Here is a 27400-nt window from a genome sequence, read left to right on the forward strand (position 1 = left end):
GGAGACCCTCAGGATTTTCTCCCGGGCTTGTGCGCTGCGCCCCCCCGCGGCCGCTCAGCGCGGCTGCAGAAGTACTTGGTAACCCGCCGGCGGCACTGCTCGCAGCGGACGGCGCAGCACCAGTGGAACTTGCAGTTGCAGCTGGACACGGTCTCGGCCCGGCGCTCCTCCACCGCCAGCCCGCAGTCCCCGCAGAGCCGGCGGCAGCTGCGGCGCTCCCAGCGGCCCAGGGCCCGCCCACGCCGCAGGCACTCTCGGCCTTCAGTACCCAGCAGTCCTAGCGTTTTGTTCTCCAGGCAGTAGTCCGGGGAGTCCTCCAAGTGCACCAGCTCCCGCGTGGAGATGGAGCGGAAGGTGTCGGCGATGGCACCCCGGCCGGCAGCACTGTTGCCAGCGCCCTGCAGCAGGTCCACCTTGAGAGCTGCGTGGTACTTCTCCTTCAGGTGTGCGCCCACCTCGCGGAACTCAGGCAGCTGCAGCCAGCAGGTCTGCGTGGTGCAGCTGCCAGACACACCGTGGCACTTACACGTGCGTTTCATGGTGCCCTTCACCGCCTGGGGAGAGAGCCAGGAGTGAGCTGGCCAGGGACTAAGTGGTGGGGAGTCGGCCTCTGGGGGATTGTGAGGCGTCTAGCTAGTCCATATGGCTCACGGGCTTTGTCCCTCGCTTTTCCAATCTGTTAAATGAACTGAAGAGCTGTCCACACCTAGGGCTGGTAGAGGACGGAGCCAGCTGCCTAACCCCAAGGACTACAAGACTCACCTTGCGGCCAGCCTCATTGTTGTGCAGGTTCATGGCTGCCCGGGCATCCTGTCCTGTCTCTAGGGCATCGACGAACTGCTTGGATATTGCTTCTCCGAAGCCCACGTTGTCACTACAGCCTCCCCACAGCCAGCCTTGGCCACCTGAGATGAGTGCAAGGAGGAAAGGTCTTTGAACAGGCGAGCTTGGGCTCCTGGGCTACTGTTTCTAATTGAGTTTGGCCTTGGGCAAGTGCCCTGTCTCCAGATCAGTTTCAGCTTAGATTTGTTTGGGCCACTTTTGCACTTCCACTTCCAGCCTCAGCCAATCCCCTGCTCAGGACTCCACGAGGTTAGTAGTGCAGAGCTGCCAGTGCCATGCCCCTGTTGCTGGCCTTTGAGCAGAGTGTGTATATGCCTGATCAGCGATTGATGTCCACAAAATGGCAGGAAAACAGAAGGGAAAGTGCCAGCATTGAGGAGGAGAGAGAGGCACAATGGAAATAATATTAACAAACAAATTGGAAATTGAGCTGGAGGACAGAGAGGATTCGAGAGGACAGTGGAGGTAAGGAGTGGGAAGGAAACAGGGACAGGCAATATGGAATAATACTCTATTTTGAGAGAGTAACAGAATTGAAGCCACAGGGTGTTGTTCCTTTATCGTGTTTAAAGTAAGGAAACCACTCAATTGGGAGAGGAGGGCCCCAAGCTACACTGAGCCTAGTTTGTCACTCTAGGGTTTTGGCTTAAACTGGTTGGCCTTGATTTTCTTCAGATTTAGAAGAATACAACTCTTCTTCACCCCATCAAACTACTCCCAAACTTTTCATGCATAGTGAACTTTGCTGGCCTGGCCTGGCAACCCACAGTACCACTACTCACCCAGCTGCCCATTGCGGGAGTCGTCACAGCCACAGTTGTCAAAGTCTCCAAGGCTGCAGTTCCTAGTCAGAGTGTACATGACCCCAGCAGAACTGATGGCGTGTACAAACGCTGTCTCCCGATTAGCTGGCAGGAACCAAAGATGGGTGAGTTAGAGGGAGGGGTTGCAACTCAAAGAAGTACTAGTCATGCTATCTGCCTTTAATGCCATCATTATGTTCTCCATCTCTGGCTCCATCCTGTTTCCCCACCCTTATAATATACCTTACTTGCTTCCATGGTCTGTTCCAGCCTTGGTCTCAGTGCTATGCTTCTCCCCTCCCATCTTTTCAGGTCACACATTGACTAGGTGGCTTGATTATTGTTGACATACATGGTTGTAAAGGACTTAGGTGGTGAAGAGCCAGAGGAAGAAATGGGGAAGGAGATGAATCTGAAGGGCAGGTTGTAAAGAACCCATGTTTCTTTTTTCTTAAAATACTAAAGCCTGAGAGGCACGTGCCAGCTAATCCTGAAAAGAACTTCTGATTGGCAGCTATTTCATTTAGTGGCATGGCCACTCTTTATCTTCTTGGGAATCTGGTGTCCAAGTCAGTCCCCATTCATCCTGTACCTCTCCGCTGAGCTGCTGAAGGGAGGGCTAAGAGGCTTGAAGAATTAATACCCCCACCTACCTCCTGATGCTTTTTATATTGTGAGGAAGCCTTTAGCCAACTGGGAGGCCAAGGATGGCTTAAGGTTGGGGATGAGGCAAGGTCCATTCATTGAGCAATGAGGGTTTTGGGAAGAAAGAAAAAAAAAGCTTTATAAGTAGGAAGGAGGTGATGGAGAAGGGACAGAGAAGATCCCAGAGACAAGATCACCTGAGAGTAGAGACCAGGTGAGGACTAGAATATGGATATAGAAGCAGCAGGGGGCCATCCCTGAAGAGTTGGGCTCTAACCTGTGGCCAGGGGGTCCAGGGAACTTTGGCCAAGGCTTTCCTTACCACTGCGAAGGCCGCCATGGCTGGACAGCTGCAGGGCTCTCTCAGGGCAGTTCCATCGGTCCCAGGCAAACTGATATTTGCATTCTTCAATACCACTCTGGGCACCAGCTGCCACACTGCTGGAATAGATCAGGTAAGCCTACAGAAACACAGGGGTCAAAATTCAGACTCCCAGCTGAACTTGGGAGGCATTTGCCCCGAAGTGGCCAAGCATCTCTTTTCATGCCCACTCTCCCCTCCTAAAATAATGACGGAGTAAGCACTCTAAATATGCTGTCCCATTTAACATCACAAATAACCTCGTGAAATAGGTACCATTTTTATAGATTAGGAGCCTGAAGCTTACAGAGGTGAAGTAAAGCAGTTTGCTCAAGGTCCCAGAGCTAGCAGATGATAACCGTAGGAATGAAATTCAGTGTTGCCAGACTCTAGACCTCACTAGCCTTTATTCACTATACTATTCTACCTTTCCAAAATGAGACCAAATCCATACTTCATGGATTTTCAGCTGTTCTCATCCCATTACTGTCTTAAAAAAGAACATTTTGAGACTGGAACTGTCCTTCGGGATCATGGAATACAATTCCAGCATTTTAAAGATGGAAAACTGTGTCCTGCCATTGCACTGAGAAGGATGTATGGCTGCAACCTGACACCAGGAAAGGCTTCTGACTTTTCTGGCTCTGGAAATTCTGTCCATAAGTTCAGAATCAGTACTCCTGAGTTCTTGCCTTGGCCCTGACACTAGTTTGCTGTGTTCTTTTGGGTGCATCTCTAACCCTCTCTCTGCACGGTTTTTTATTCTGTAATATACACAGCTAATAAAAAATGTGGATATAATGAAAAGAAATTGATATGTATAGTCTTCAGTCAAGAAGCTAAAGTTAGTGAAATTCAAATAAATCAAAGGATTTTTTTTCTTACCTTTGGACCAGTCATCAGGAAATTGTTCACTGACCTAGAAGAGAAAAACCACAGATCATAATGGGGATATACCAACTCATTTCTGTTGCCAAGCATTATAAGTATTACCTCAGTAAACATAATTGATAGGAAGAAATGAAAATGGTCTTGCCAAGGAAAAATGGTGCATAAAGAATCTATTAAAGATGATTTATCTAATAGTATATGTACAAAAGGAGCTAACATTGGGTGCCTAGGTGGCTCAGTGGGTCTGACTTCATCTCAGTTCAGATCTTGATCTCAGGGTTGTGAGTTCAAGCCCTGCATCGGTCTCCAACCTGGGAATGGAGCCTACTTTTAAAAAAAAAAAGGAGCTAACATTATGTTTTCTTTTGATTTTTAAAATTTCAAATACCAAAAATGTCAGGAGTAATATTTGATCATTACTTTGCCATGGGTTGGGAAAAGAGAGCAGTAACTCACTAGTTTGTACCAGACACTTTACTGTGAGGATTTTACATGTTGATCTTATTAAATTCTTAGTGTCTTGGCCATTATTCCTATTTTTTAAGTAGGGAATTGGAGACTCAAAAAAAGTAAATATATTGTTCCAGCTCACCCAGCTAATAAGTGATTAAAGTGGGATTGAATCCAAGTCCATCTGGCTCTATAGGACTCTTAGAAGGATAGTTCTCTAATCAGAAAGAGGTAAACAGAATGTCTTTCTAGGAACTGATAATTAAATTCCAAAAATAATCTGACTCTGGAAAATAGTTTATTTCAGTTCTGAAAGAAATGGACTTGCCATTCAAGTTAGCATTTCTGAATAAGGATAAATGAAGAAATGAAGATTTATCCTTATTCAGGAACTTGTATATGGATGCTTATAACAATGCATTCATTATATACCCCCAAACTGGAAACTCCTCAAATATCTTTCCAAGGGTAGGTGGATGAAATAACTGTGGTACATCCATGCCACGGAGCATTACTCAGTGATACATTCAATAACTTGGATGAACCTCAAGGAAATTATACAGAGTGATCACAGCCAATTTAAAAAGGATACATACTTTGGAGTGACTGGTCAGTTAAGCGTCCGACTTGATTTTGGTTCAGGTCATGATCTCCGGGTCGTGAGATCAAACCCAGTGTAGGGCTTCCCACTGGGTGTGGAGCCTGCTTGGGGTTCTCTCTCTCCCTCTTCCCCTCCCCCCACTCATGCTCTCTCCCTTTTGTCTCTAAAAAAAGGATACATATTTCATGATTTTATTCATGTAACAATTTTGAAATACATAATTATAGAGCTGGAGAATAGATGAGTGGTTGCCAGGGGTTAGGGACAGGGGATGGGTGTAGCTATAATGGGATAATGCCAGAGAGTCTTGCTCTGGCTCATAAAAGCAATCTTTATGTTAGGCATAATTTGCAAAGACTTTTGAACCTTACCAGGCCAGATGGAGGCTAGTTCCCTTCAAGAGGATAGAATGTCAGGAGAGAAAATAGCAACAAAACAAAAATCAGGTGGCAGACAAAAGAGAAAGCTTTACCATGAGCCTGGAGGAAGAGATACCCTGTGAGAGGATACTAAGTTGGAATCACAGGGAGCCATGGAGGGAGACGGTAGAGGATTCTTATCTCAAGATCCTATATATCAAGATTTGTATGATCTGCTGGTTGAGTTGAAATGATTAATCAATTGGATTTAATTGAACACCTGCCATGGGACAAGACTGTAGGCCTTATGTGGACATTTCCATTAATTAACCTTTGTTAACCCCAGAGTTATTTGCAGACATATTTGAACCATTATGACTGGTTTCCTCATATCCAGACTATCCAGTATTAAGAATTGGGATAGGTGTTAGCTAGACTTACTGTAATGATCATTTTTGTAGTATGTACATATATAGAATCATTCTGTTGTATACTTGAAAAATGATATTATATGTTGACTATATCTCACTTTAAAAATAACTGTATGTCCTTGTGAACACCTAAGGAGGGGGATCTTGTTTTGTTTTGTTTTAAAGATTTTATTTATTTATTCATGAGAGACACAGAGGCAGAGACACAGGCAGAGAGAGAAGCAGGCTCCATGCAGGGAGCCCAATGCAGGACTCAATCCTGGGACCCCAGGATCAAGCTCTGGGCTGAGGGCAGACACTCAACTGCTGAGCCACCCAGACATCACAGGATCTTGTTCTTAATTAACGAGACAATGGCAACACTTTTTTTTATTGGGGAGTAAAACATAATATGGATTACAGAAAGCATAGTTGAGTGTGTGATGTTAAGAAGTGGAAAGAGAGCCAAAGAGGAAGGAATTTAAGTGTTTGTGCGGGTATTACCTAGGGACAGTTCTACGATTGAAGGCAAGATGGTAACAAAGAGTGAAAGATATAAAATTTCTTTACCAGGTGGAGGCAGCTCTATAGAACATGGTACAGTCAGCATGCTCTTAGATGGGGTACAAGCTTTCCATTCCCCATATGGACAGTTGCAGAAGATAGTACACAGATTGAGTGTCATTCACAAGGCTTGTGCCTTACCCTCCTAACAATTCTCAGACCTTTTTTTGAACTCCAGACTTGCATATCCAACTATATTCTTGACATCTCCACTTCATTGTTTAATGGGCATCTCAAACGTAATACATCTCAAATTTAACTCCTGACCTTTGCTGCCACCATCCCAAACCTGCCCTTTCTGTAGTCTTCCCCCACTTAACTAAGGAACAGTTCCTCCTAGTTGTCAGACAAAAACCTTGGAGTCACCTTTGGCTCCTTTCTTTCATTTCCCATATTCATTCTGTCAACAGATCCTGCCAACTCCAGCTCAAATTATATTCAGACTGTAATCAATTTTCAACACCTTCACTGCTATCACTGGGTCCAAGCTATCACTGTCTCTTGCCTGGATTTTGTTTTTAAGATTTTATTTTTAAGCAATCTCTGCACCCAATGTGGGGCTCAAACTCATAACCCCAAGATCAAGAGTTGCATGCTCTACTGACTGAGATAGCCACACACTCCATTGCCTGGATTATTGTTAAAGCCTACTGACTGTTCTCCTTGCTTCCACCCTTATTCTCCCACATTTTGTTCTCAAAATGATTGTTCCACTTAAGGATCAGTCCTGGGCACCTGAGTGGCTCAGTCTGTTAAACATCTACCTTCAGCTCAGGTCATGATGCCAGGGTCATGAGATTGAGCCCCACACCAGGCTCCCTGCTTGGTGACGAGCCTGTTTCTGCCTCTCCCTCTGCCTGCTACTCCCCTAGGTTGTGCTCACTCTCTGTCAAATAATAAATAAATAAAATCTTAAAAAAAAAAAGAACAGTCCCTTTAAAATATAGATCAGGGGTGCCTGGGTGCCTCAGTTGGTTGAGCACCTGACTTGGTTTTGGTTCAGGTCATGATCCTCATGGGTTATGAGATGGAGCCCTGCATTGGGCTCCATGCTCAGTGGGGAGTCTGCTTGAAAATTCTCTCTGCCCCTCCTCCCCCTCTCAAATAAATAAACAGATTATTTATTTATTTATTTTTAAAATATTTTATTTATTCATGAGAGACACAGAGAGAGGGGCAGAGACATAGGCAGAGGGAGAAGCAGGCTCCCTATGGGGAGCCTGATGTGGGACTTGATTCCAGGATCACTATCTGAGCCAAAGGCAGACATTCAACCACTGAACCACCCAGGTGCCCTAATAAACAAATTTAAAAATATATATATATATATAAATCGGATTTTGCTACTTTTTGCTCAAAATCCGCTAATGATTTCCTATTCACATAGAGCAGAAGTCAAACTCTTAGCATGGTTTATAAAATCCTACACAACCTGGCCCCTGTTAACCTAATCTCTTACCACTCTCCCCTTATTTCGCTCCAGCCACATGGGTCTCCTTATTCATCTAATATACCAGGCACTCTCCAGCCACCAGCCATTGTGCTTGCTGCTCTTTCTGCCTGTAATGCTTTTTACTCAGATGTCCAAGTAGTTTGTTTCTTAACCTGCATTCAGCCTTTAAATCCAGTGTGTCTTTTTCCCTAAAGCTTTCCTTGATCATCCTATTTAAAATTACAACTCCCCCCATCCTATTTCTCTGCTTCATAAATCGTATGATCTGATTTATATAAAATGTCCAGAATAGTCAATTCTGTATAAAATCTTACTTATGTTTAAATAAGTATCTAGTTCAAAAACCACAACCAGCATTTCTTGAAGACTCACAGCAACTTTCTTCTGCCTCACATTAAGGTTTCCCTTTATTCCCTAATACTCGACTGTAAGTAGAGGTTAGTTATCCTTGTATCCCCCCCCCCCCAGCTCCTATTATAATACCTTGAACAAAATAAGTGCTCTTTAAAACCAGATTGAATTATAGGGTTTTGAAAAAAGGATGGAAGGAAGGATCATCAGAAAGAACAGAAAATTGTAGGGTAGGATCCCTGGGTGGCGCAGCGGTTTGGCGCCTGCCTTTGGCCCAGGGCACGATCCTGGAGACCTGGGATCGAATCCCACGTGGGGCTCCCAGTGCATGGAGCCTGCTTCTCTCTCTGCCTCTCTCTCTCTCTCTCTCTCTCTCTCTGTGACTATCATAAATAAATAAAAAAAAAGAAAATTGTAGGATAATAAGGACTGAAAAAGATCTGGGGGAGGATATGAGAAGGACGTCTGGCACACCAGTGCTCCCAATTCTCTAACACTGTGAGCAGATGACCGTGCTACATTAGCAGATGATCATACCACAAGAGCAACGACAGTGAACGCTGAGCATATGTACACAGGGGTTGGTGTTATAATCAAAAGTTTTAGCAAATTCAGTCTCACACACTTAATGTTATGTGTAATTGTTATTGTGCTTCATAGTAATTAGACCTAAGTGGTAAGCAATTTACATAAATAACTGCAGTTTTGTTTTTATACTGCCAAATAAAAATTGTGTAATTGTTTCTTCTCCTTTTGACAGTCTTCCTATATATACTGATATATAAAATTTAATTTCTGTCACACAATAATAGCTGACATTTGAGTATGTCTCTTCTGAAAGAGTGCTTTACCTGTATCATCATTTTCAATTTCCAAGGCAACCCCATGGGGTAGATACTGTACTATTTACTAGATGCTTATCCTGTTCACACAAAATGCTTTATGTTCTTCACATGTTTTAAGCTCATGTAATTGTCACAATTGTAGAAGTAGAAACTATCATGTCTTCTATTTTACAGAAACAGAAACTAAAATATACAGTGGTTAGCCAGCATCATACAGCTAGTTAAGTGGTAAAGCCAGGACTGGAAGCTAGTCGGTGTGATTCTGGAGCATGTATTCCTTCACTGCTATGCTTTTCTACAACCCATATTTCTCTTGTTCTTATTTCCACCTGCTAATCCAGTACTCCTGATCCCCGAAAAGTTCTTGATTAGTATTTCTTAGAGGTCTTAGTGATGTTTTGCACACACTCATAAACAAACTCAGTTAATATTACATTGTCTCTGATGCTTTTCCATTCTTCCATTGCTCCAACCTTCCCTTTGTTTGTATGTCTGACAGGCACCTGTATCTACCAGGCCTTGTCTCTGCTTTATCTGGGTACCACCACATCCCCTGGGCACATTTTGGAGAGGGCCTGTTGCTGCTTAGGCCGGGTTCAATGCATAAAAGGTAAGAATGTGCTACACTAATTTAGGATGTTAATAATGGGGAAAATGTGTAGGGGGGAAAGGGAGGATTTGTGGAAGCTCTATACTTTCTGTTCAAGTTCTCTGTGAACCTAACTTCTCTTAAAACAACTATTAAGTTTTTTAAATACAGGGACAAATGTCTTTTTAACCCACTTTAGAGTTTTGCTTTTCCACTTAGGTGTCAATACTGCCATTTGTGTACAAGGTCTTATAGGGTTTTAGTAAAATAGTTCTTTCAGGATTTGCCTGTAACATGCCCCCCTAGTTACCCTCCAACCTCCTTTGCTGGACTAAAATTGAGGGGCTTGCTTACACTTTGACAATCTTCATTCTGGATCTTCTTGATTCCCTTCCCTTAGAATGAATGCTATCCTAGGAAGACTCATAACCACTCAGTTAGATAAGCTTCTGGAGCCTTCAGCCCTGCCAATTCTCTCAACCTTCCCATATATGCAGAATCCAAGTGGTGGGCCCAGCCTGGAGCCTCTTCAAAGGGTGCTCCTTTCAAAGGGTGCCATCCTCACGAAGAAATGGGTGATTAAGAAAAGTATCAACTACAGTTTGTTGACACCTTTTTTTTTTTTTTTTTTTAAAAGGAACTAAATAGCATGCCTGGGTTAGTAGGTTATTCAAACTCCCGAACACAGCTGATGGGTCTCCTTTATGTTTTTTTAAGCTTTTACTTTTTTTTCTTTTTTTCTTTTAGTCTTTATCCATCCATGACAGTCACAGAGAGAGAGAGAGAGAGAGAGAGAGAGGCAGAGACACAGGCAGAGGGAGAAGCAGGCTCCATGCACCGGGAGCCCAACGCGGGACTCGATCCCGGGTCTCCAGGATCGCACCCCGGGCCAAAGGCGGGCGCCAAACCGCTGCGCCACCCAGGGATCCCTGTTGACACCTTTTCTGGGTTTAGCTTTCAGTGACCTCATGCTAAAATTGCCTTTGTCCACTCAGGAGCAATATCCTTGACCTTCACACACTGACTATTGTTGATTTACCCACACTGGACCTCTTCCATCCCTGTAACAATTCCCTAAAGAAATAAGTACCAGTGCACTTTCTGACTGAGGAGAGACTCTTTGTTACCTTGGGACCTGGCAGTTTCCATTGACTCAAAAGCAAATAGATGGGGCTACAGTCTGGCCAGATAAGCAGGACAATTCTTTTTTTTTTTTTTTTTTTAATTTTTTATTTACTTATGATAGTCACAGAGAGAGAGGCAGAGACACAGGCAGAGGGAGAAGCAGGCTTCATGCACCGGGAGCCCGACGTGGGATTCGATCCCAGGTCACCAGGATCGCGCCCTGGGCCAAAGGCAGGCGCTAAACTGCTGCGCCACCCAGGGATCCCAGCAGGACAATTCTTCAATAAGATTATGACTGAAGCTAGCCCAGCTCCTGTCTCCAGATGTCTGAAGAAGGTGGCTTTGGTGAAAACATCTCCCCAGATGTGCTCCTGGCCTTTCTGTGAGTCCCAGTGGTCAAGGGTGTAAGCAACAATCATGCTCCACCAATTCCCTTTAACTCTCAGGTGGTCATAGTGCCTGGCCTAGACAGGACTGGATTCTTTTCCCACCTCCTGTCTCTTGGTGTCAGACTTGCTTTGGCTTTTTTTTTTTTTTTAAGTGTTCTATCAGTCTATGGAGTGCATACTTTGGTATGCATTTGGTGCATTCTTTGGTGTTTATAAAACTGTCAAGTCTAAATAAGCTTTATGGAAGAGGTACTATAGTTATAAGATATTAACACTGGGAAGGCTGGAGAAAGGGTGTATAGGACTTCCCTGCCATGGTTCTTTGCAAACTAATGTAATTCTATAAAATGTCACTTATATATAAATATATTTATAATTTAAATATATAAAGTATAAAAGTATATAAAAATAAAATGTTACATACATACATACATACATACATGATTTGGGATGTCAGAGACTTGGAGAATAGACTTCAGTGTAGGCATTTGAAAATTAATCCACATGGATTAGTTGGTAGAGTCCATGAGAATCCTCTGGGGAGCTTATTAAACATCAAGTTTCTTGGGCCCCAGTTCTAGAGACTCTTGTTGGGCAGTGGTGATGGGGGAAATGGATGGGAGGAATCTCAATATACACATTCCTAAGATGACCCCCAGAGTCTATTTTGAGAAACATTGGTTCAGAGGGAGAACAGGCATTGAATACCTAAGTAATAAACAGAGGGCTTGGAAATCTTAAAATACTGCTTCAGTCTTCTAGAAAATGGCTGCTCCAATTTTAACAGTAACAAATTGGTGGACATTCTCTTGTTTTGTTTCTGGGTGGAGTACCTTCTGGTTTTGGTAGCTCTCACAGCTTTCTCTGGTCACTGCCTTGACGAGCCAGATCTCTGACTGCACTAAGCCTTAAAATCATGGGTATCTCTTTCCTTCCCTGCAGTTTTTCTTGGTACTATGTTTTTCCCCTAGCAATTATAACTGACCTGTCTATGTTTACCTTTTTCATACCAGGAATAAAATATTTTGGGGGTGGAATGTGCCCATAAGGATTCTGAGTGTTTGTCTAGGGGCCAGCTATCCTCTAGGAAACATGCTAACTACCCTATTCATGGAGGTCTTCAGTGCCATAGCTATGATTTTTTATTCTTAGACCATCTCCACATTCTTGTCATCAACCCACTGTCATCGATGAGTTTGTAATTCAGTCTTTGGTTTGTACTTTTTCCTACAAGCTTCTAATGCCACTCATCCTTCTCCCAAGATAATTTATCCACAGTAAGATGTTGGGAGAGAAATGATCTGTCTCTATCATTCCTTTTCAGCTCTCATGATAATGTTTCAGCATACCTTCTTGCTGTCACTTCCCCCATCTAGGCTAGTTAGCTAAATCATCCTCTTGTTCTGTTTTTACTGCCTTCTGCCTGGCTCCTCTACTGTCAACATTTATAAGTTCTTGCCCCTTCATTTCAGTGTGTGTCTAAGTCCTTGCTATTATCCTAATTACTAAATTTTTTTTATCTCTTGTTAAACAACCATCCAGATTCAGATACATTTGTAGTTTTGAAGCTATGGGTAATACTAAAGCAGAGTCCTGTGGACTTTTGTGTCATTTTCGCATTGCTTCTCTGCTCTATCCATAGATAACCATGCAACACCTCAGTGGATATAATCAGCCACACTCTAACCACAATTCAAAATTCTTTGATCTAGGGCACTATAGCTCCTCAAACACCCACAGCTTTCAGCATTATGCAGCTTCTCTCATGAGCTATATTGCCCCCTGAATTGCCTATTCCATAATCAGCCTGATCACCGCAAAAATTTTTCCCAGGGATCTGGGACAGGAGGGGAGGGACTTTGGATCAACCCAAATACAAATACCATAGCTTCTCTTTTCGTTCTTGGAAAGTCTCCAAGTTTCTTTTGTTTCTTTGTGTTTTCTTACCTAACATTTATGATCCATAGATCCATACACCCTAATTTTCAAAGCTCCTCTTTGTTTGATACCATTTGAAGGAATTTATTTTACCACTTTAGGAAGTTCACAGAAAATTGCAAGTTCCTACTCTCTGGTAGTTATGTCTAATTGTGGCTGAGCAGTTTAAACTGCTGTCCAATTAGTTTCAACAATTTATTCCTATTTGGGGATGTTTTCCAAACCAGCATAGCCCGTGAGGCCATCTATAGCACATCACATTGTATAGTTAGCAGTTTAGCAGCTGTGGTAAGAAGACATGCCTGATTCTGTATAGTCTGGGACAGAGATGGACACAGGACCAGCAGTACCAAACACAATATTTTCTTCAGATTTACTTCCTTTGCATGACTAGACCTTGTTATGAAGTCAAGTTCCTGTGCTGGACTCTATTTCCTCTCAGTATAAGGATCCTTTCCCAGTGAAGAACCCAGTTCCATGCAGCAAGCTTCTTGCAAGCTTCTAGTTTGCCAAGTGTGCCCTGATACATTAGAATCCCAGTGGTTAATGTAGTAGCTTAGATTTAAGTTAGGATTCCCTTTTTTCCTTCTCCACACACATATATTTTTTTAAACCTGTCTAGGTTTTTTTTTTTAAGATTTTATTTGTTTGAAATAGTGAAAGGGAATATAAAGGAAGGGAAAAGAAATGTTGGGAAATATCAGGAAGGGAGACAGAACATAAAGACTCCTAACTCGGGGAAACGAACTAGGGGTGGTGGAAGGGGAGGAGGGCGGGTGTTGGAGGGGAATGGGTGATGGGCACTGAGGTGGACACTTGACGGGATGAGCACTGGGTGTTTTTCTGTATGTTGGTAAATTGAACACCAATAAAAATTAATTAAAAAAAAAGATTTTATTTATTTGAGAGAGAGGGAGAGAGAGCACAAGAGAGCCAAGGGGCAGACTGAGAGGGAGAAGCAGAATCCCTGCTGAGCAGGGACTTGATCCCAATGCAGGGCTCGATTCCAGGACACTGAGATCATGACCTGAGCTGAAAGCAGATGCTTAACCCACTGAGCCATCCATATGCACTGCCCCTACCACCCCCACCCCACTGCCATAATTTCAAAAAGTAAAATTCTGAATGTGAATCTCCAGAATTTAGTGTTTTCCTCTCAGGGCCCAAAACTTTGATATCCATGCACTCTGGTCCCCTTGTTTGTTTGGCACCCTCCCTTCACTTTCCTCACAAGTCTTTGAATAATAGGTTTGGCTTCTCCCTACCCTTTAATCTCATCTTTTGAGGTCCATAGAGAGTCTCTGGATCCTGAAACTCTAGCTGGCTTACTTCAGGGGAGACCATCTGATTACAACTTGGGGGGAATAGCCTGGGGAAAAAGAGAAGTTGCAGTGAATGAATGCAGATGCTGATGATCTAGCATGAGGAGAGAATGGGAAAGGGGTTAAAAAAAAAAAAGTTAAAGGGAGAATCCAGAGTGGTGGAGCTGCCTGGAGCTGTAACTAGAAGGTGCTTCAGTGAAGCAACTTCTCTTAGAATGAATGTGTGACAGCCAGCTTTTCACCTAGAACTCACAAGATGTCTTGAGCCAGAGAGAGCCCAAAGAAGTTCTTTCTGAGCAAGTTTCCATGCGATTCTCTCCATCTTCTACAGCATCTGACTCACAGAACACATGCACACCAACACACACACAATTACACAGAAGGCAATCTTTACTAATCACTGTGAAATAATAATCAATTGGTCTGAAGTTTTCCCTAACCCCCTCCGATAATACCCAAGGATATTTAAGCTAAGAGCAATTCGTTGTACAATTAGAAAAACTTAAATTTAAGATGCAAAAAAATTTTTAAGGAGTGAACAGCATGGACTAATTCTTATCCATTGTAAAGTCTAAATAATTGAAATCAGGTTCTTTCCATTTAGCTGGGGGAAGGGATTAGAAAGTAGAAGGCACAGATATCTGAAGTCTTGAAGGGAAGAGAAATATCCAGAATTTCAAAGACAAGTTGCCTTCTATTTTAAAATTTGCCCAAAGGGACAAAGGTGATATGAGTGGAGAGATCTATTCCAGTAGAGCAAAGGAACAGAAATGAGACTACAGCAAATGAGCAGTTATGAAATGAAAGCAGCCAATGTAGACTCACTGAGGAAGGATGGCATTGAAAGGAAAGAAAGATGTAATTGCAGTGAAGACTGGGGCCACGTGGTTTTTTCTAAAGATAAGTATAAAAAAATTTAAAGAACATGTAGTTTTTGTCTTATTCTCATATCTATATCTCTTTCTTCAAAGGTAATTCAGGCCTATAAATAATTCTCAAACTTTTTTATAAATATGAATTTTCCATATTATAATGTAGTGCCCTAAAATATACTATAAAAGTCTTGTAAACCACTTATCTAAAAAAAAAATTAAGCAGATGTACCAGTTTTAGTAGTAGTCATATTAAAATTTATAATAAAATTCCACATCTCAAATCCAGGCCATGCCAATAATTCCTGGCAAACACCCTGTAATAGCTGATGGGACAACTCTGTATCATAGATCTCTATAAAACAATCCTAGGCAGATTCTTTCTTGAGCAAATCACAAATTTTGAAAGGACAATCTTTTCCTCTGAAGCTAAAATGTCATTTGTATTCCAGGATATTTTATAAAGTGATAGGCTGTCTTTCCTTGTCCTTATTTCCTTCCTTCTTTTTGTATTGTAACAAATGGCTGAGAAACGCTGAGCTACAAAAAAGCACTTCAACACTTAGCATTTAAATGAGGATTCTAACTGGGAATAGGCTGTATGCTTTCTCTGTTCTGTGGCCTCTAAGGGAAAGCTGCTAAGGAATAGCTCAAGCTACTATTCCCAGAAAGCCTGGGATTACAGGAACCTCTTCCGGGATCGTTGTGGAGGCAGAGAATTTTGTTTTGTTTGTTGATTTTGTTACTTTGGTCCCTGTAGAAAGGAACTTTAGAAAATATTCCTGTTCTTATTTGCACTGATGGATACAATACCAGTTTATTTCAGGATCAAGAAGATAGGTGTATATGGTAACTCTAAGAATTATCCTACAAAACAAGTGAACACAGTTCAAGGTGAGAAATTGACAAGTTTTGGCACTTTGTCATTTTTACTATTTAATGGAACTAAATCTAAATAGAAGGTAAAAATGATCTGTCCTCAATCCAACGCAGCTATCAACTTCTGTTGCCTTTGCTAATCAACCACAGCTCAAACAGAAATAAACTCAAATATATATTTGAATGAATTTTCTCTTTTTTTTACTAATTTTTATTCTTGATTTTTCTCACCAAGGACAGTAAGCCATATATATATGATGTTCTCCAAGAGTCACTCTAATGACTGACTCTAGATCTCTCAGACACAAGATAGGAGATTTCTTTTCCTATTCCTCTTCTTCCAATTTTGAACCCTGGTAGTATTTGGAAGATTTAGACAAAGAGAAAGATATGTAGTTGAAAATGTTACAGAAGTATAGATGAGGCAAGATGAGCTAGCAGTTGATAACTATTAAAGCAGAGTTATAGGGGGTCCCTTGTATAAACTGTTCTCTCTGTTGAAAAAAATGAAATTTTGGGGGCACATGGGTGGCTCAGTCAATTAAGCATCTGCCTTTGGCTCAGGTCATGATCCCAGGGGCCTAAGATCCAGCCTCACATCAGGCTCCTTGATCAGCAGGAGTCTACTTCTCCCTCTGCCCTCTGCTCATGCTCCCTCTCCCTCTCAAATAAATAAATAAAATCTTTAAGAAAAAATGAAATTTTCCATAACATAAAATTAAATAATGAACTACTTCTGAACCAACCATGTATGCAATGTTGGCTCCACCAGATACCTTGGATTAATGTGAAGAAATGTCAAACAGGATACTGTGGTTCACTATTTATTATCCTGGCTACTGGTGTGTAATAGAATCTTTAAAGTCAGATATGGTGAGCCTGAGGAGCTTGAGTAAAGGAAAAAGACTGAGATTTATGGCAACAAAAGAGAACGAAGAGGAAATTTCTCACAATGCAGGATCGTTTAAGCGTGGCCTAGAAAACCTAAGGATTTCCTCTATGGAGTGGTACAGAAAGACTGAACTACTGGCCCACTTACAGGACCTTATGAGGATGACTGGAACACAGCTTCATACTGTGCTGGTTCCAGGGGATGATGAAGTTGGGGAAACAACCAAAACTGAATTTGGACTGGTCAGGTAATGGTGAATTTAAGTGATTCATTTATGGTCTGATTGCTCTTGGCTTAAAGATAACTCTGACCTTAGAAGCATACAAAGAAATGATACAATCAATAACAAGGGCCTACAATAAAGATTGAGAAAAACAAGCCATGAAAGTTTGGCTTATAATGAGACTGGAGAGTCTGTCCAGAGTGAATGGTAGTTTCTTTCGAGAGGCCCTCAGAGTGTAGGTATATTTTAGTGGCAAGCAATGGGGAATGTTATTTATGTGAATTGAGCTCGGTCTCCCCCAGGCTAGTCTTCTACTTAGGATAAAAAATCTGCTTTCTGAAAAGCAAGGGTTTATCCTAAGAAAAATTATATTGACCTCTCTCTTCAAGGCCTATGAATTCTCTGCCTTTCTGATGGAGACAGAAGAGAGTTATCTTTCTTTCTTTCTTTCTTTCTTTCTTTCTTTCTTTCTTTCTTTCTTTCTTTCCTTCCTTCCTTCCTTCCTTCCTTCCTTCCTTCCTTCCTTCCTCTCTAGACCAACACTGTATGTTTATTCACTACATCTGCCTGTCACGTGCTTGAATTGGGGTTCTTGGGGAATTTGTTTTTGCCACTGACTTTTACTTTGAATGTAAGGGGAATCAAAAGGCAAAACAGCTCTAAAGATTCCAAGTGTCTCTTTAAAGGCTGTTACATAAAAACAATGAAGTGGAGGACACCACAATAATTCTTGGACTCCTGCAAATCCTAAGATGTGCTATAAAAACGGGTCTTTATCCTTAGGAAAATATCATCAGAACTAGCTTTCTTCTGCTATACATAAAATCTTAACATCAGAACATCAGAAGCACAGAGTACAGATAGTTTTCTGAATGATCTCCAAACAAGCACAACCTACTACAATGAAAAAACAAAAACAAAAACAGATGATTTGAGGTTTTTAGCAAAAGACAGTACTCTACACATGTACTCCAAATAGAAGAGTCTGCAGACAGTTTGAAGTGAGATGAATGAAATAATAGAATGAAATAATATAAATTCATTGGATAAATAAGCGTAAGAGGTAATTTAAATAAGCTAACAGAACTAATATTTTTTAACATAAGCTTTTGTTTCTTAATGCCAGACTTCTAAATGTGTATCAGACTACTGTTAACATCATTAAAATCCTCAGAAGAATTGAATGCCAGAGAAAGAGGGATGGGCATGCCAGAAAGGTCAGTGGTCCAGTGTTCTGGCTCCTGAGCTACAAACGTGGGCAGGGAAAACAAAGCAAGGTCCTGTCTGAAGGTGGAGGGCTTAGTGGTAAAAGCTGTGAGTGCTATAGATTCAAATTCCTGTCTTACCGCTACAAGCTCTGTGTATTTGGCCAGTTACAGACTGAACATATACTAACTGTTGGTTCACTTTATTATTATTCCTGAGATAGATTTTGCCCCAGGATATGGGGCAGAGCTAAAGCTAATCCTAAATTACCCTTTTTCAGAAGACTATAGTAATACAGAAGTAAGGACTTAAGTAAACCATGGAAACTTCTACTTTTAAACTAGAAAATATGAAAAAGCTCTACTTCTGAGAACTGATACCCACCTACAGAAGTTGCTGAACTTAAGAAAAGTCTGAGCTTGGGATCCCTGGGTGGCGCAGCGGTTTGGCGCCTGTCTTTGGCCCAGGGCGCGATCCTGGGGACCCGGGATCGAATCCCACATCGGGCTCCCGGTGCATGGAGCCTGCTTCTCCCTCTGCCTCTCTCTCTCTCTCTCTCTCTCTCTCTCTCTGTGACTATCATAAATAAAATAAAAAAATTAAAAAAAAAAAAAAAAAGAAAAGTCTGAGCTTAACTTAAGGTTAAAATTTCCTGTCATGGCTCTTCCCTTATGTAAAATATTTTGTATGCAAAGTTCAGTTCAAAACACATTCATCAGTGAGCATAGTGGTTCAGCATGGGGCCTTGACAACCATGATTTCTGTGTTCAAATGCCACCTGGATCATTGCTAGTTGTTAGGTGATCTTGCCAAGTTATTTAAGATCTCTGGGTGTCAGTTCCCTCGCCTATAAAATGGAGATGACCATAGTATCTACTTTGGAGGATCAGTTTAAGGATTTGTAAAGCACTTAGAAATGCCTGCCTATATAGCAAGTTACCCATTATTACAATTTTGCTTAATTTTCACATAAAAGACACAATGACAAATAAGGCAAGATGTCTGATCCTAGAGGAGTTTCTGGGCTAGTGAAGAAGACAGATTCAAAGGCAGAATTCCAATAAAATGTATTAGGTGCCACGATGGCTTAACCTGCCACTGGATATCATGGGGGCAGAGAGAAGAGGTAGCTAATTTACCCTGGAAAGACTTTCAGGAGAAGGGAATACCTAAAGTAAGTCTTCAAAGATGAGTAAATGGCAAGGTTCTTATGGAATCTTTGGAATTTTTTAGCTGAAAAACATTTCATCCAAATGTCCTGATTTTATTTTTTTAAGATTTTATATATTTATTCATGAGACACACACACACACACACACACACACACACACACACACACACACATGGATAGAGAGAGAGGCAGAGACACAGACAGAGGGAGAAGCAGGCTCCACACAGGGATCCTGATGTGGGACTCGATCCCAGGACTCCAGGATCATGCCCTGGGCTGAAGGCAGGCGCTAAACCAATGAGGCACCCAGGGATCCTCCCAAATGTCCTGATTTTAATAATAGTAAACACCCAGTAGATGAAAGAGAATTTGATCTTATCAATTGGAAAAGAAAAAAGCTAGGAGTAAATGGAGCCCAGGAAAAAGGGATTTGTATTTATAGTCCCAAGAGAAAATAGCATTGCCCAATATATAGCATTAAACCAATTGTCCCAGCTGGGAAAAAGAGAAAAAAGTAAACTCTTTCCATGGAAGAGAGAGGGTTTGGATTGAAACTCCTTCTTTTTTTCTTTTTATAGAATAACACCCGATGCTCATCCCGTCAAGTGCCTACCTCAGTGCCCATCCCCCAGTCACCCCCCCCCGCCCCCCCCCCCCCCCCCCCGCCCACTTCCCCTTCCACCACCCCTAGTTCCTTTCCCAGAGTTAGGTGAAACTCCTTTTTTAATATCTCTGTTTACATAATATCACAAAAAGGAGATCCTTCTTTGTGTCATATTGTCATCCACACACACACACAAAATAAACATGTATCACAGAGCATCTGCCTTATTGCTTATACAAACTGATTTCATTAAGAAAAGCTGTCTCTTCTCAGGACCTCTTAGCCTTTGTAAATGATGATGATGATGATGATGATGATGATGATGATGATGATACTAATAAATATCATTAACCGATTGACTATTATTAGCTAACCAATCATTATTATTCATGGCAGGAAGTATAGAGACTCTGAAAGCAAAAATGTAGGGCTTAAGTTGTTGACAAATCAATGACAAAACTGGAAATTAAACTTCTGTGATCATGTCTCAAGCCTTTATAAGGACCTCCAACAGTGCAGCTACTAACCTAATCCCCTTCAGTTACCCCATGAATCCCAAGTTTTTTCATGGGTTATGAATTTATTGATCAGAGAAGCTAATAATATGTAATTATGATATTTGCATATTATTTTCCACATTCCAAAGCAATTTTTCACTTACCTTTTATTTCCCTAAATTCGGAGATTCCCAGCCTCTCTGAGGATGAGAATTTTTTTTTAATGTAACAAAAGTTAGTGCATCCTCACTTGATTGCACTTATTCTTTTTGTATCTGTTAGTGGGAAAAACTTAACAGAAACTTAACATGACAACAAATTATCATGAATTCAGTAATTTTAAGTGTGCATTTTATTGTTCATAATATACATTTGAGAAAGAGTAGCACATGTATGTCGAGAACAATAATTTTAACTGTAGATGCCCGGAGAGAGTGTGGATGCAAGACAACCCCCTTACATGAAGCCCTTGCTAATCAGGGGTTCTACAAGTAATTATCAGGTGAAATTTCAGAGAAATTCATAGAAAGGTTACTCTAAAAACATAAATGTACAGAACCAAGGAATAATGTTTTTCAAAGGCTGCCTTAAAACCCAAAGATTTTAGATAAATTCTTGCACCACTGAAGAAAAGAAATTGACTCTGTCTTAATCCTTTGGAAATAAGTAGAAGCAGTGATCTTTGTAAAGAATGAGAGCAGAGCCATAGTTAACCTCTGTCTTCCAGTGCATCCTTCTGATCTGGTCATCAAATTGGGCAGGTGAGGTGGAGGTGGGAGAGAGGGAGATAGAGAGAGAAGAGAAAAGAAATGGACAGAACTGGAGAAAACCTAGGATCATTATGAGACATCATTTGAAATAAAATGAAGGCAAAAGTTAAGGAAAAATGCGTTCTAGGCCCATTCATGCCAGATGAGTGAGTGTACTGGAGATGAAAAGTCAAATTGGCTCATCTCTGGCCACCATTATAACCATCACCATCTGCTTGGCTGTATCACGCGTTCCCATTCTTTTTTGGGGGGGAGCCGTTGGGATTAAGGAAAGCAAACTCAAAGAAAATATTTTTCTTAAGTTACTAAAGGATAATTTGCAGAATTGTTCCAACAAGAAGAAATGGTGGAGAATCCTTTTTAAAATTTTTTCCAGTCATCTTGCCTTGAGAACCCCAGTAAAACTGCATGTTGTGAGTGACATCTTTATTTCCTCCTTTCCAGCCCAAGACTTTCTGTTGATGGACTTTTTTGACAGTAATTTCAGGCAAGCCTACAATTGAACAGCCAAGCAGAAATTGTGGTTCTCTATTTGTTAAATGCTTTTGAGGTCCTTACATAAAAGGTTGATAATGAAGTATTAAGAGAAACATGTGAAAGGCTGTGGTTGGTCAAATTTCTCTGCGTGGCACAAAAGGGGAAGATGACCTTGTGCAGAACCCTGATAGTTCCATTATAAGAATAATCAAGATTTAATGTTAAATTTAAAAATCACTCCTAAAATGCTACCAAAAACAGATTCTTGGCAAAGTACAAATGTTTAATTCAAATTGGGGCTTATAGAGAAAAAGCAATTAAAATCTAATTGCATTATACAGGAGATTTGTACATTTTCTCCTCTAAGTCAGGCAAGACGAGAAGGGGTTCTTAAACCCTGTTTTCAAATTAGAACTTTCTTTCACATCTCTTTTTCTTTTTTCTTTTTGAATCCAGACACTTGAATTTGGACAGACAAGCAACCCAGCCACCTTTCACTGTGGCTGTGTCAGTATCGGAATGAAATGAACATGACCCCCTCCAGCAGGGAAGGAACACACAGTAAAGGTATTTTTTATAGAACAATTCTTCACACTGCCCTGGTGACTGGGGAAAGGAATCTCGTGTTTCTCTTTTGCTGATACTGAATCAGCTGAAGAATACCATGAGCATCAGTAGAAATGCTCTGAAATAGTCTCTGCTCTCTTTTGTCTTTTTGTTCTCATGAGGGGGAAAAAGACATGAAATATTTAATTAAAATGCCAATTAAAAATTGACCAATTATTTGGTGGTTCATTTTGTAATCAGAAGTGTTGCAAATTACTGCCTTTACTTGCCAATCATTATATAAATTTGGCGTATTTCTTACCAACTCTGTAATAAAGACGGCTATACTCATTTATAATAAGAATATACTCTTGGCACAGGAAGCTGATTTCAGCAAAGAAATCCCTGTCCTTGCTTCCTCAACAGTTTATGTAGCAATTGGATTCATACTTTGGTTAAACAGACGGTCAAAATGCAAACTGATAAAGAGAGAGACTGAGCTTATATATCTCAATTGGGGGGAAAACTCCACATACCCTAGTAACCTGCACTTCCCAGGTCTTTTTTCTGTATCTCATTGCGTAGTTACTTGTTAACATTTCCATGTACAGATACTTTATGTGGTTTCCAAGAGCTAAATAAAACTGACAATAATGTCATCTATCATTTGTGAGGTGGTTTATAGTTTCCAAAGCACTTTCAACAACATCGCCTCATTTTCTGAGTAATTTAGAAATGTTTGTGAATTGTATACATTAAATAAAATTGTAGGAAGTTTAGATTCCTAAAATATTTCACTTAAAATGTGTTTGTTAACCCAATACTAACTCAACAGATCAAGCTAATTTTTATTTCTAAGACATGATGATGTGAGCAGTTACTTGGAATATTCTGCAAAAAGTAAAGTTAAGTCAGAAAGTGCAAAGTAAATAAGATTCCATTGCATTTTGTCTCCAGCCTTCACCTCATCTCATCAGATTCAAACACAGTAGAACTTGCTTTGAACCACCTTCCTTTTCTCCACAATGCTGATATCAGGATTTGGTTATAGAGAAAGGGGGGGGGTACTGTCCATTTTCCCCAAAACTACTTAGAATTATTTGTGTTACAGCAATTTATTAATCTATTTTTAAATCTTTACTTTATTGGTCAGTGTCCTAAAGATTTGCTGAAATCAGCCATAAATTTAGGAAGAGCCTCTACTCTATAGAACAGTTTTTCCTAGGAGAGATCCCAAACCTTTCTACATTTAGGGAAATGAAAAGAGCTCTCTACCATATATTACATACATTGACCTAGTCTCAGTTCCACGTACGAGTCCAGGTTACTTACCAGGTGTAGCCAAGTCGGAGGATACAGGTGAAAAGGAAGATGCACACAGAAGGCTTCGTAAGCAACATAATCCTCTGGAGTAGCAGAGATAGAAAATTCTAAAAACTTGGGAGACAGACAAGATGGGGAAATATACTCCTCCGTGGTAATGGGATGGAATTCCCCCTCAAGCCCCAACTTTCCTGGTGTGTAAGCGATCCCAAACAGAGTTAAGAGGAGGTGAAATGGAGCTGCCAAACTTCCAAAGAAGAGATTATCTACTTAATTAAAGTTTTTTTTTTTTCCCTTCTAAGTCCTTCAGCCAATCAGAACTCAAGTGCTAGAGAAAGATTGAGTCGATCAAAAGAACACTCCAGGATCCTCCCAGACAAATGCAGAAGAAGGAGACCGAGGAAAAGGGGACAAAGAGAGGAACACGGAGAAAGAGGACAAAGAAAGAAGCGGGGGAGGAAAAGAGACATAGCAAATCCCCTCCACATAATCACCGCTTGGAGTTTCTGTCCTCCCTCTTGCCTATGCCCTCCCGCCCACCACAACCTCCCCCACCCATGCACACTCACCCGCAGACCCAGACACAGAGAGGAGAGCCTGGTCCCCAAGGGGATTTAGAAGGGACTTTGCTTTCCCCGATGTCCTTTGTAGGGCTTTGAGACTTAATCTGCATTCAGAGTAGCTTTCTTCAGAGAAAAATATACTATGTACTGGGTGAACCTCAGCCCCCTGATTTGAGAATGTGAGGATTCAACCCAACCACCTCTATAAGTTAGAAAGAAGCTTAGGATACTTTAGGGAACCTGATGGTTTCTTCCTTTCAACTTTTCCATGGAACACTCACTTGTTGAACACCTATTGCATTCTCAACCCTACACTAGGCATTGTGAACATTAAATGGACATGAAATTACATTATTTAAAAAAACAAAACAAAACATGATTTCTGCCCTTAGAGACCTTGACAGCCCAGGAAGGTAGTAATATAAGAATGTAATTTAATAAGGTATTAAGTTGCTACAAACTGACTATAAGTCATATAGGCTTATTTAGGGAAGGTTTTCTAAAGACGGGAGAATTTGAACTACAAAGAAGGATTGAGATTTCAATAGGCAGCCAAAACCCTACCCTCTTAAAACTCCGGTGGTGAAGCAAGTAGGGCACTGAAGCTTCTTGCTCACACATCTCTGAGTTGGTGTCCCTTCTGTCCACTAGGGAGGAAGAGTCACCCCAGTCACAGTGCTGGGGTCCTCGAAGGGCTCCCAACTTACTTCCATACGGCCATGTCTTCTGCTTTGGCATCCATATCATCTTTCCTGAGTGTTCCCCAGAGGCAATGGTCTGTCTTTGTTTTCTTCTTTTTATCCTTGTTGCTCCCTTTTCAGAACCCTTCCCAGCCAGATCTACACTGGAAAACTCAACTAGAAAATAAAGAATTATCAGATTAATTTATTGTCAAATTATTCAGGCTGGATGACTAAGGACTCTTGAGCTGGATATTTTGACTGGGTAACTTTGTTGACCACCTGGAATCTTCCAGACCAGGCCTTTATTTGGGATTCCTAAGGGTGAGATGAGCTTGGTCAGTTTTGACTTCCACTCAACTTCAGGTTGCTCACTCTCTCTTCTTTTCTCCCTCAGCTATATTGAGATATGATTAACAAATAAAAATTGTATAAATTTAAGGTATACAATGTGATGGTCTGATATATGTGTATATTATATTATGACATGATTGTCACAATCAAGTTAATTCACACATCTATCACTTCACATGGTTACCATGTGTGAGTGTACATGTGTGTGTGTCTATGTGGTGAGAAAAATAAGATCTACTGTCTTAGCAAATTTCAAGTACACAATACAGTATTATTAACTATAGTCATTATGCTGTACATTAGATCCCCAGAACTTATTACTTACAACTGAAAGTTTGTACCCTCTGTAGGTCTTTCTGTCCTTTGTCATTCAGAAAGGGAGGAGCCAGGGGCACCTGGGTGGCTCAGTTGGTTAAGTATCTGACTCTCCATTTCAGCTCAGGTAAGGTCATGCTCTTGGATTTCAGTCTGCATTCCTTGACTTAGCAAGGATTCTGCTTCCTCTCTCCCTTGGTAACTCCTTCTCCCCTTGTTCTCTCTCTCTCTCTCTCCTTCTCTCAAATAAATAAATAAATAAATAAATAAATAAATAAATAAATAAAATCTTTTTTTTAAAAAAAAGGAAAAGAAAAAAGAAAGCAAGCAGCCAAGTCTATTTAAGACCTAGAGCCAAGTCCTAGGAAGGTAAAGAGTAATGATTCCTGAATTTCAATCTTTATTCTTCCTGATAATAGGGACAAGGTTCTTTCCATTTATCTTATTAGGGAACTAATTCCTAATTATGTGAAAAACTTCCCACAAAAGGAACATTTCATACCTGTTGTACAAAATTAATGCATTCTCACTGTAAAAATTTAAATGTGATAAAAATATAGAGAGTGTAAATCCTCTTTGATGATCCACCTCCTATTCTATACTCTATTATAACAACTGTTAAGTTTTAGATGATCTTATAGGTTTTAAAATATACATAATTGAATATAAATATGTATATAAAAATGTTTACCCAAATGGGATTATAAAAATTATATTTGCAAGTTGCTTTTCTCATGTAATAATATTTATATATTTTTTAAATTTATTTTTTATTTTATTTTTCATTTAATAATATTTATTGCAGCTTTCTTTTTTTTTAATTTTTATTTATTTATGATAGTCACACAGAGAGAGAGAGAGAGAGAGAGGCAGAGACATAGGCAGAGGGAGAAGCAGGTTCCATGCACCGGAAGCCCGACGTGGGATTCAATCCCAGGTCTCCAGGATCGCGCCCTGGGCCAAAGGCAGGTGCCAAACCGCTGCACCACCCAGGGATCCCATTATTGCAGCTTTCTATAGTAGGGCCTAAAGATCTCTCTTTTCTTTTTTTAAGGAGCAAGACTGAATAAATTGTTGTACATAAATTGTTGGCGCTCTTATTTTGCAGAACATTTGGGTTGTTTTCAGCTTAGCCAAAGAATTGACAACTTTTAAATTTATTCCAATTTGGACTTGGGTGTTGTTGCTCTTTTTTTTTTTTTTTTTTACATAGTTATATCTTATTTTATTTTATTTTAAATGTTGTGCTTTGCTCACCATGCTCCTGGAGAACAGAGTTATCTCAATGTCTTAGGTGTGATGGATTATATATGTGCATATATTTTCATACCTCTTAATCCCCTTTACCTATTTGACCCATGCCCCCCTCCACCTCCCTATCCCCTCTGGCAACCACCAGCTAGTTCTCTGTATTCCTGAGTCTGTTTCTGGTTGATTGGTTTGTGTGTTATGGGTTTTTATAACCTTATTTTTTGAAAATTGAGACATAATTGACATATAACCTTGTGTAAGTTTAGGTGTGCAATGTGTTGGTCTGATTCATTACAATATGATTACCATTGTAGTGTTAGCTAACACCTCTATCATTTCACATAATTATCATTTCTTCTTCATGGGGAAAACATTTAAGATCTAGCCTGTTAGCAACTTTGAAGTTTGTAATTTTCTCAATCTTTCATCTCTACAGATCCTATGATTGGAATTTCCTCTCGATGTCCTCAAAGAGAGGGTTCTATGTAAAATAAACTGCACTTGCATAATTCCTCTAAAAATGAACTCTATTGCATTATTTAATAACTTTTAACATTGTAGACATTTGAAAAGATTTTTTTTAGGTTTCCTGGGATTTTATACAAACAACTGATATATTGAAGCATTTTACAATCAAATTTCTGAATCTTCTTCTACCCTTGTTTATCCAGAGATAAGATGTTTGCTTGCTAATATCCTTTTAGACCTAAAAATGTGGAGATAAAAACACAGGGCAGGAAAACAATATACTAGGTACTCTAAGTGGTAAACTCTTTAAAAAAATTTTTTTTATTTATTTTTATATTTGAGAAAGAGACAGCAAGCCAGGGGAGGGGCA

At 40.5% G+C, this 27400-nt stretch overlaps 2 protein-coding genes across 3 annotated transcripts in view; one reads left to right on the forward strand and one right to left on the reverse strand.

Moving 5' to 3' along the window:
• Window positions 1-22685, forward strand: part of SEC31B (SEC31 homolog B, COPII coat complex component) — a 59638-nt gene extending 36953 nt beyond the window's left edge. Inside the window, exons 28-29 of one of the 2 annotated variants that reach the window (XR_005986094.1) lie at window positions 9076-9186; window positions 21987-22685. The gene's annotated coding sequence lies outside the window, so the exon portion shown is untranslated. Of the gene's footprint in view, window positions 1-296; window positions 344-9075; window positions 9187-21986 lie in introns of those variants that run through there. The other variant, XM_041744416.1, reaches the window with a different exon arrangement.
• Window positions 7-24709, reverse strand: WNT8B (Wnt family member 8B). Its single transcript, XM_041730975.1, has 7 exons — window positions 24527-24709; window positions 23409-23482; window positions 3538-3571; window positions 2614-2752; window positions 1626-1751; window positions 763-905; window positions 7-554 (listed from the first exon to the last, which is right to left on the reverse strand). The coding sequence occupies exons 1-7, from the start codon at window positions 24707-24709 to the stop codon at window positions 9-11; spliced, it is 1245 nt and encodes a 414-aa protein (XP_041586909.1). The 3' UTR covers window positions 7-8.
• Between the last annotated feature and the right edge of the window lie 2691 nt (window positions 24710-27400).

This window comes from Vulpes lagopus, chromosome 2 (assembly GCF_018345385.1).
Source record: "Vulpes lagopus strain Blue_001 chromosome 2, ASM1834538v1, whole genome shotgun sequence".
NCBI lineage: Eukaryota > Metazoa > Chordata > Mammalia > Carnivora > Canidae > Vulpes > Vulpes lagopus.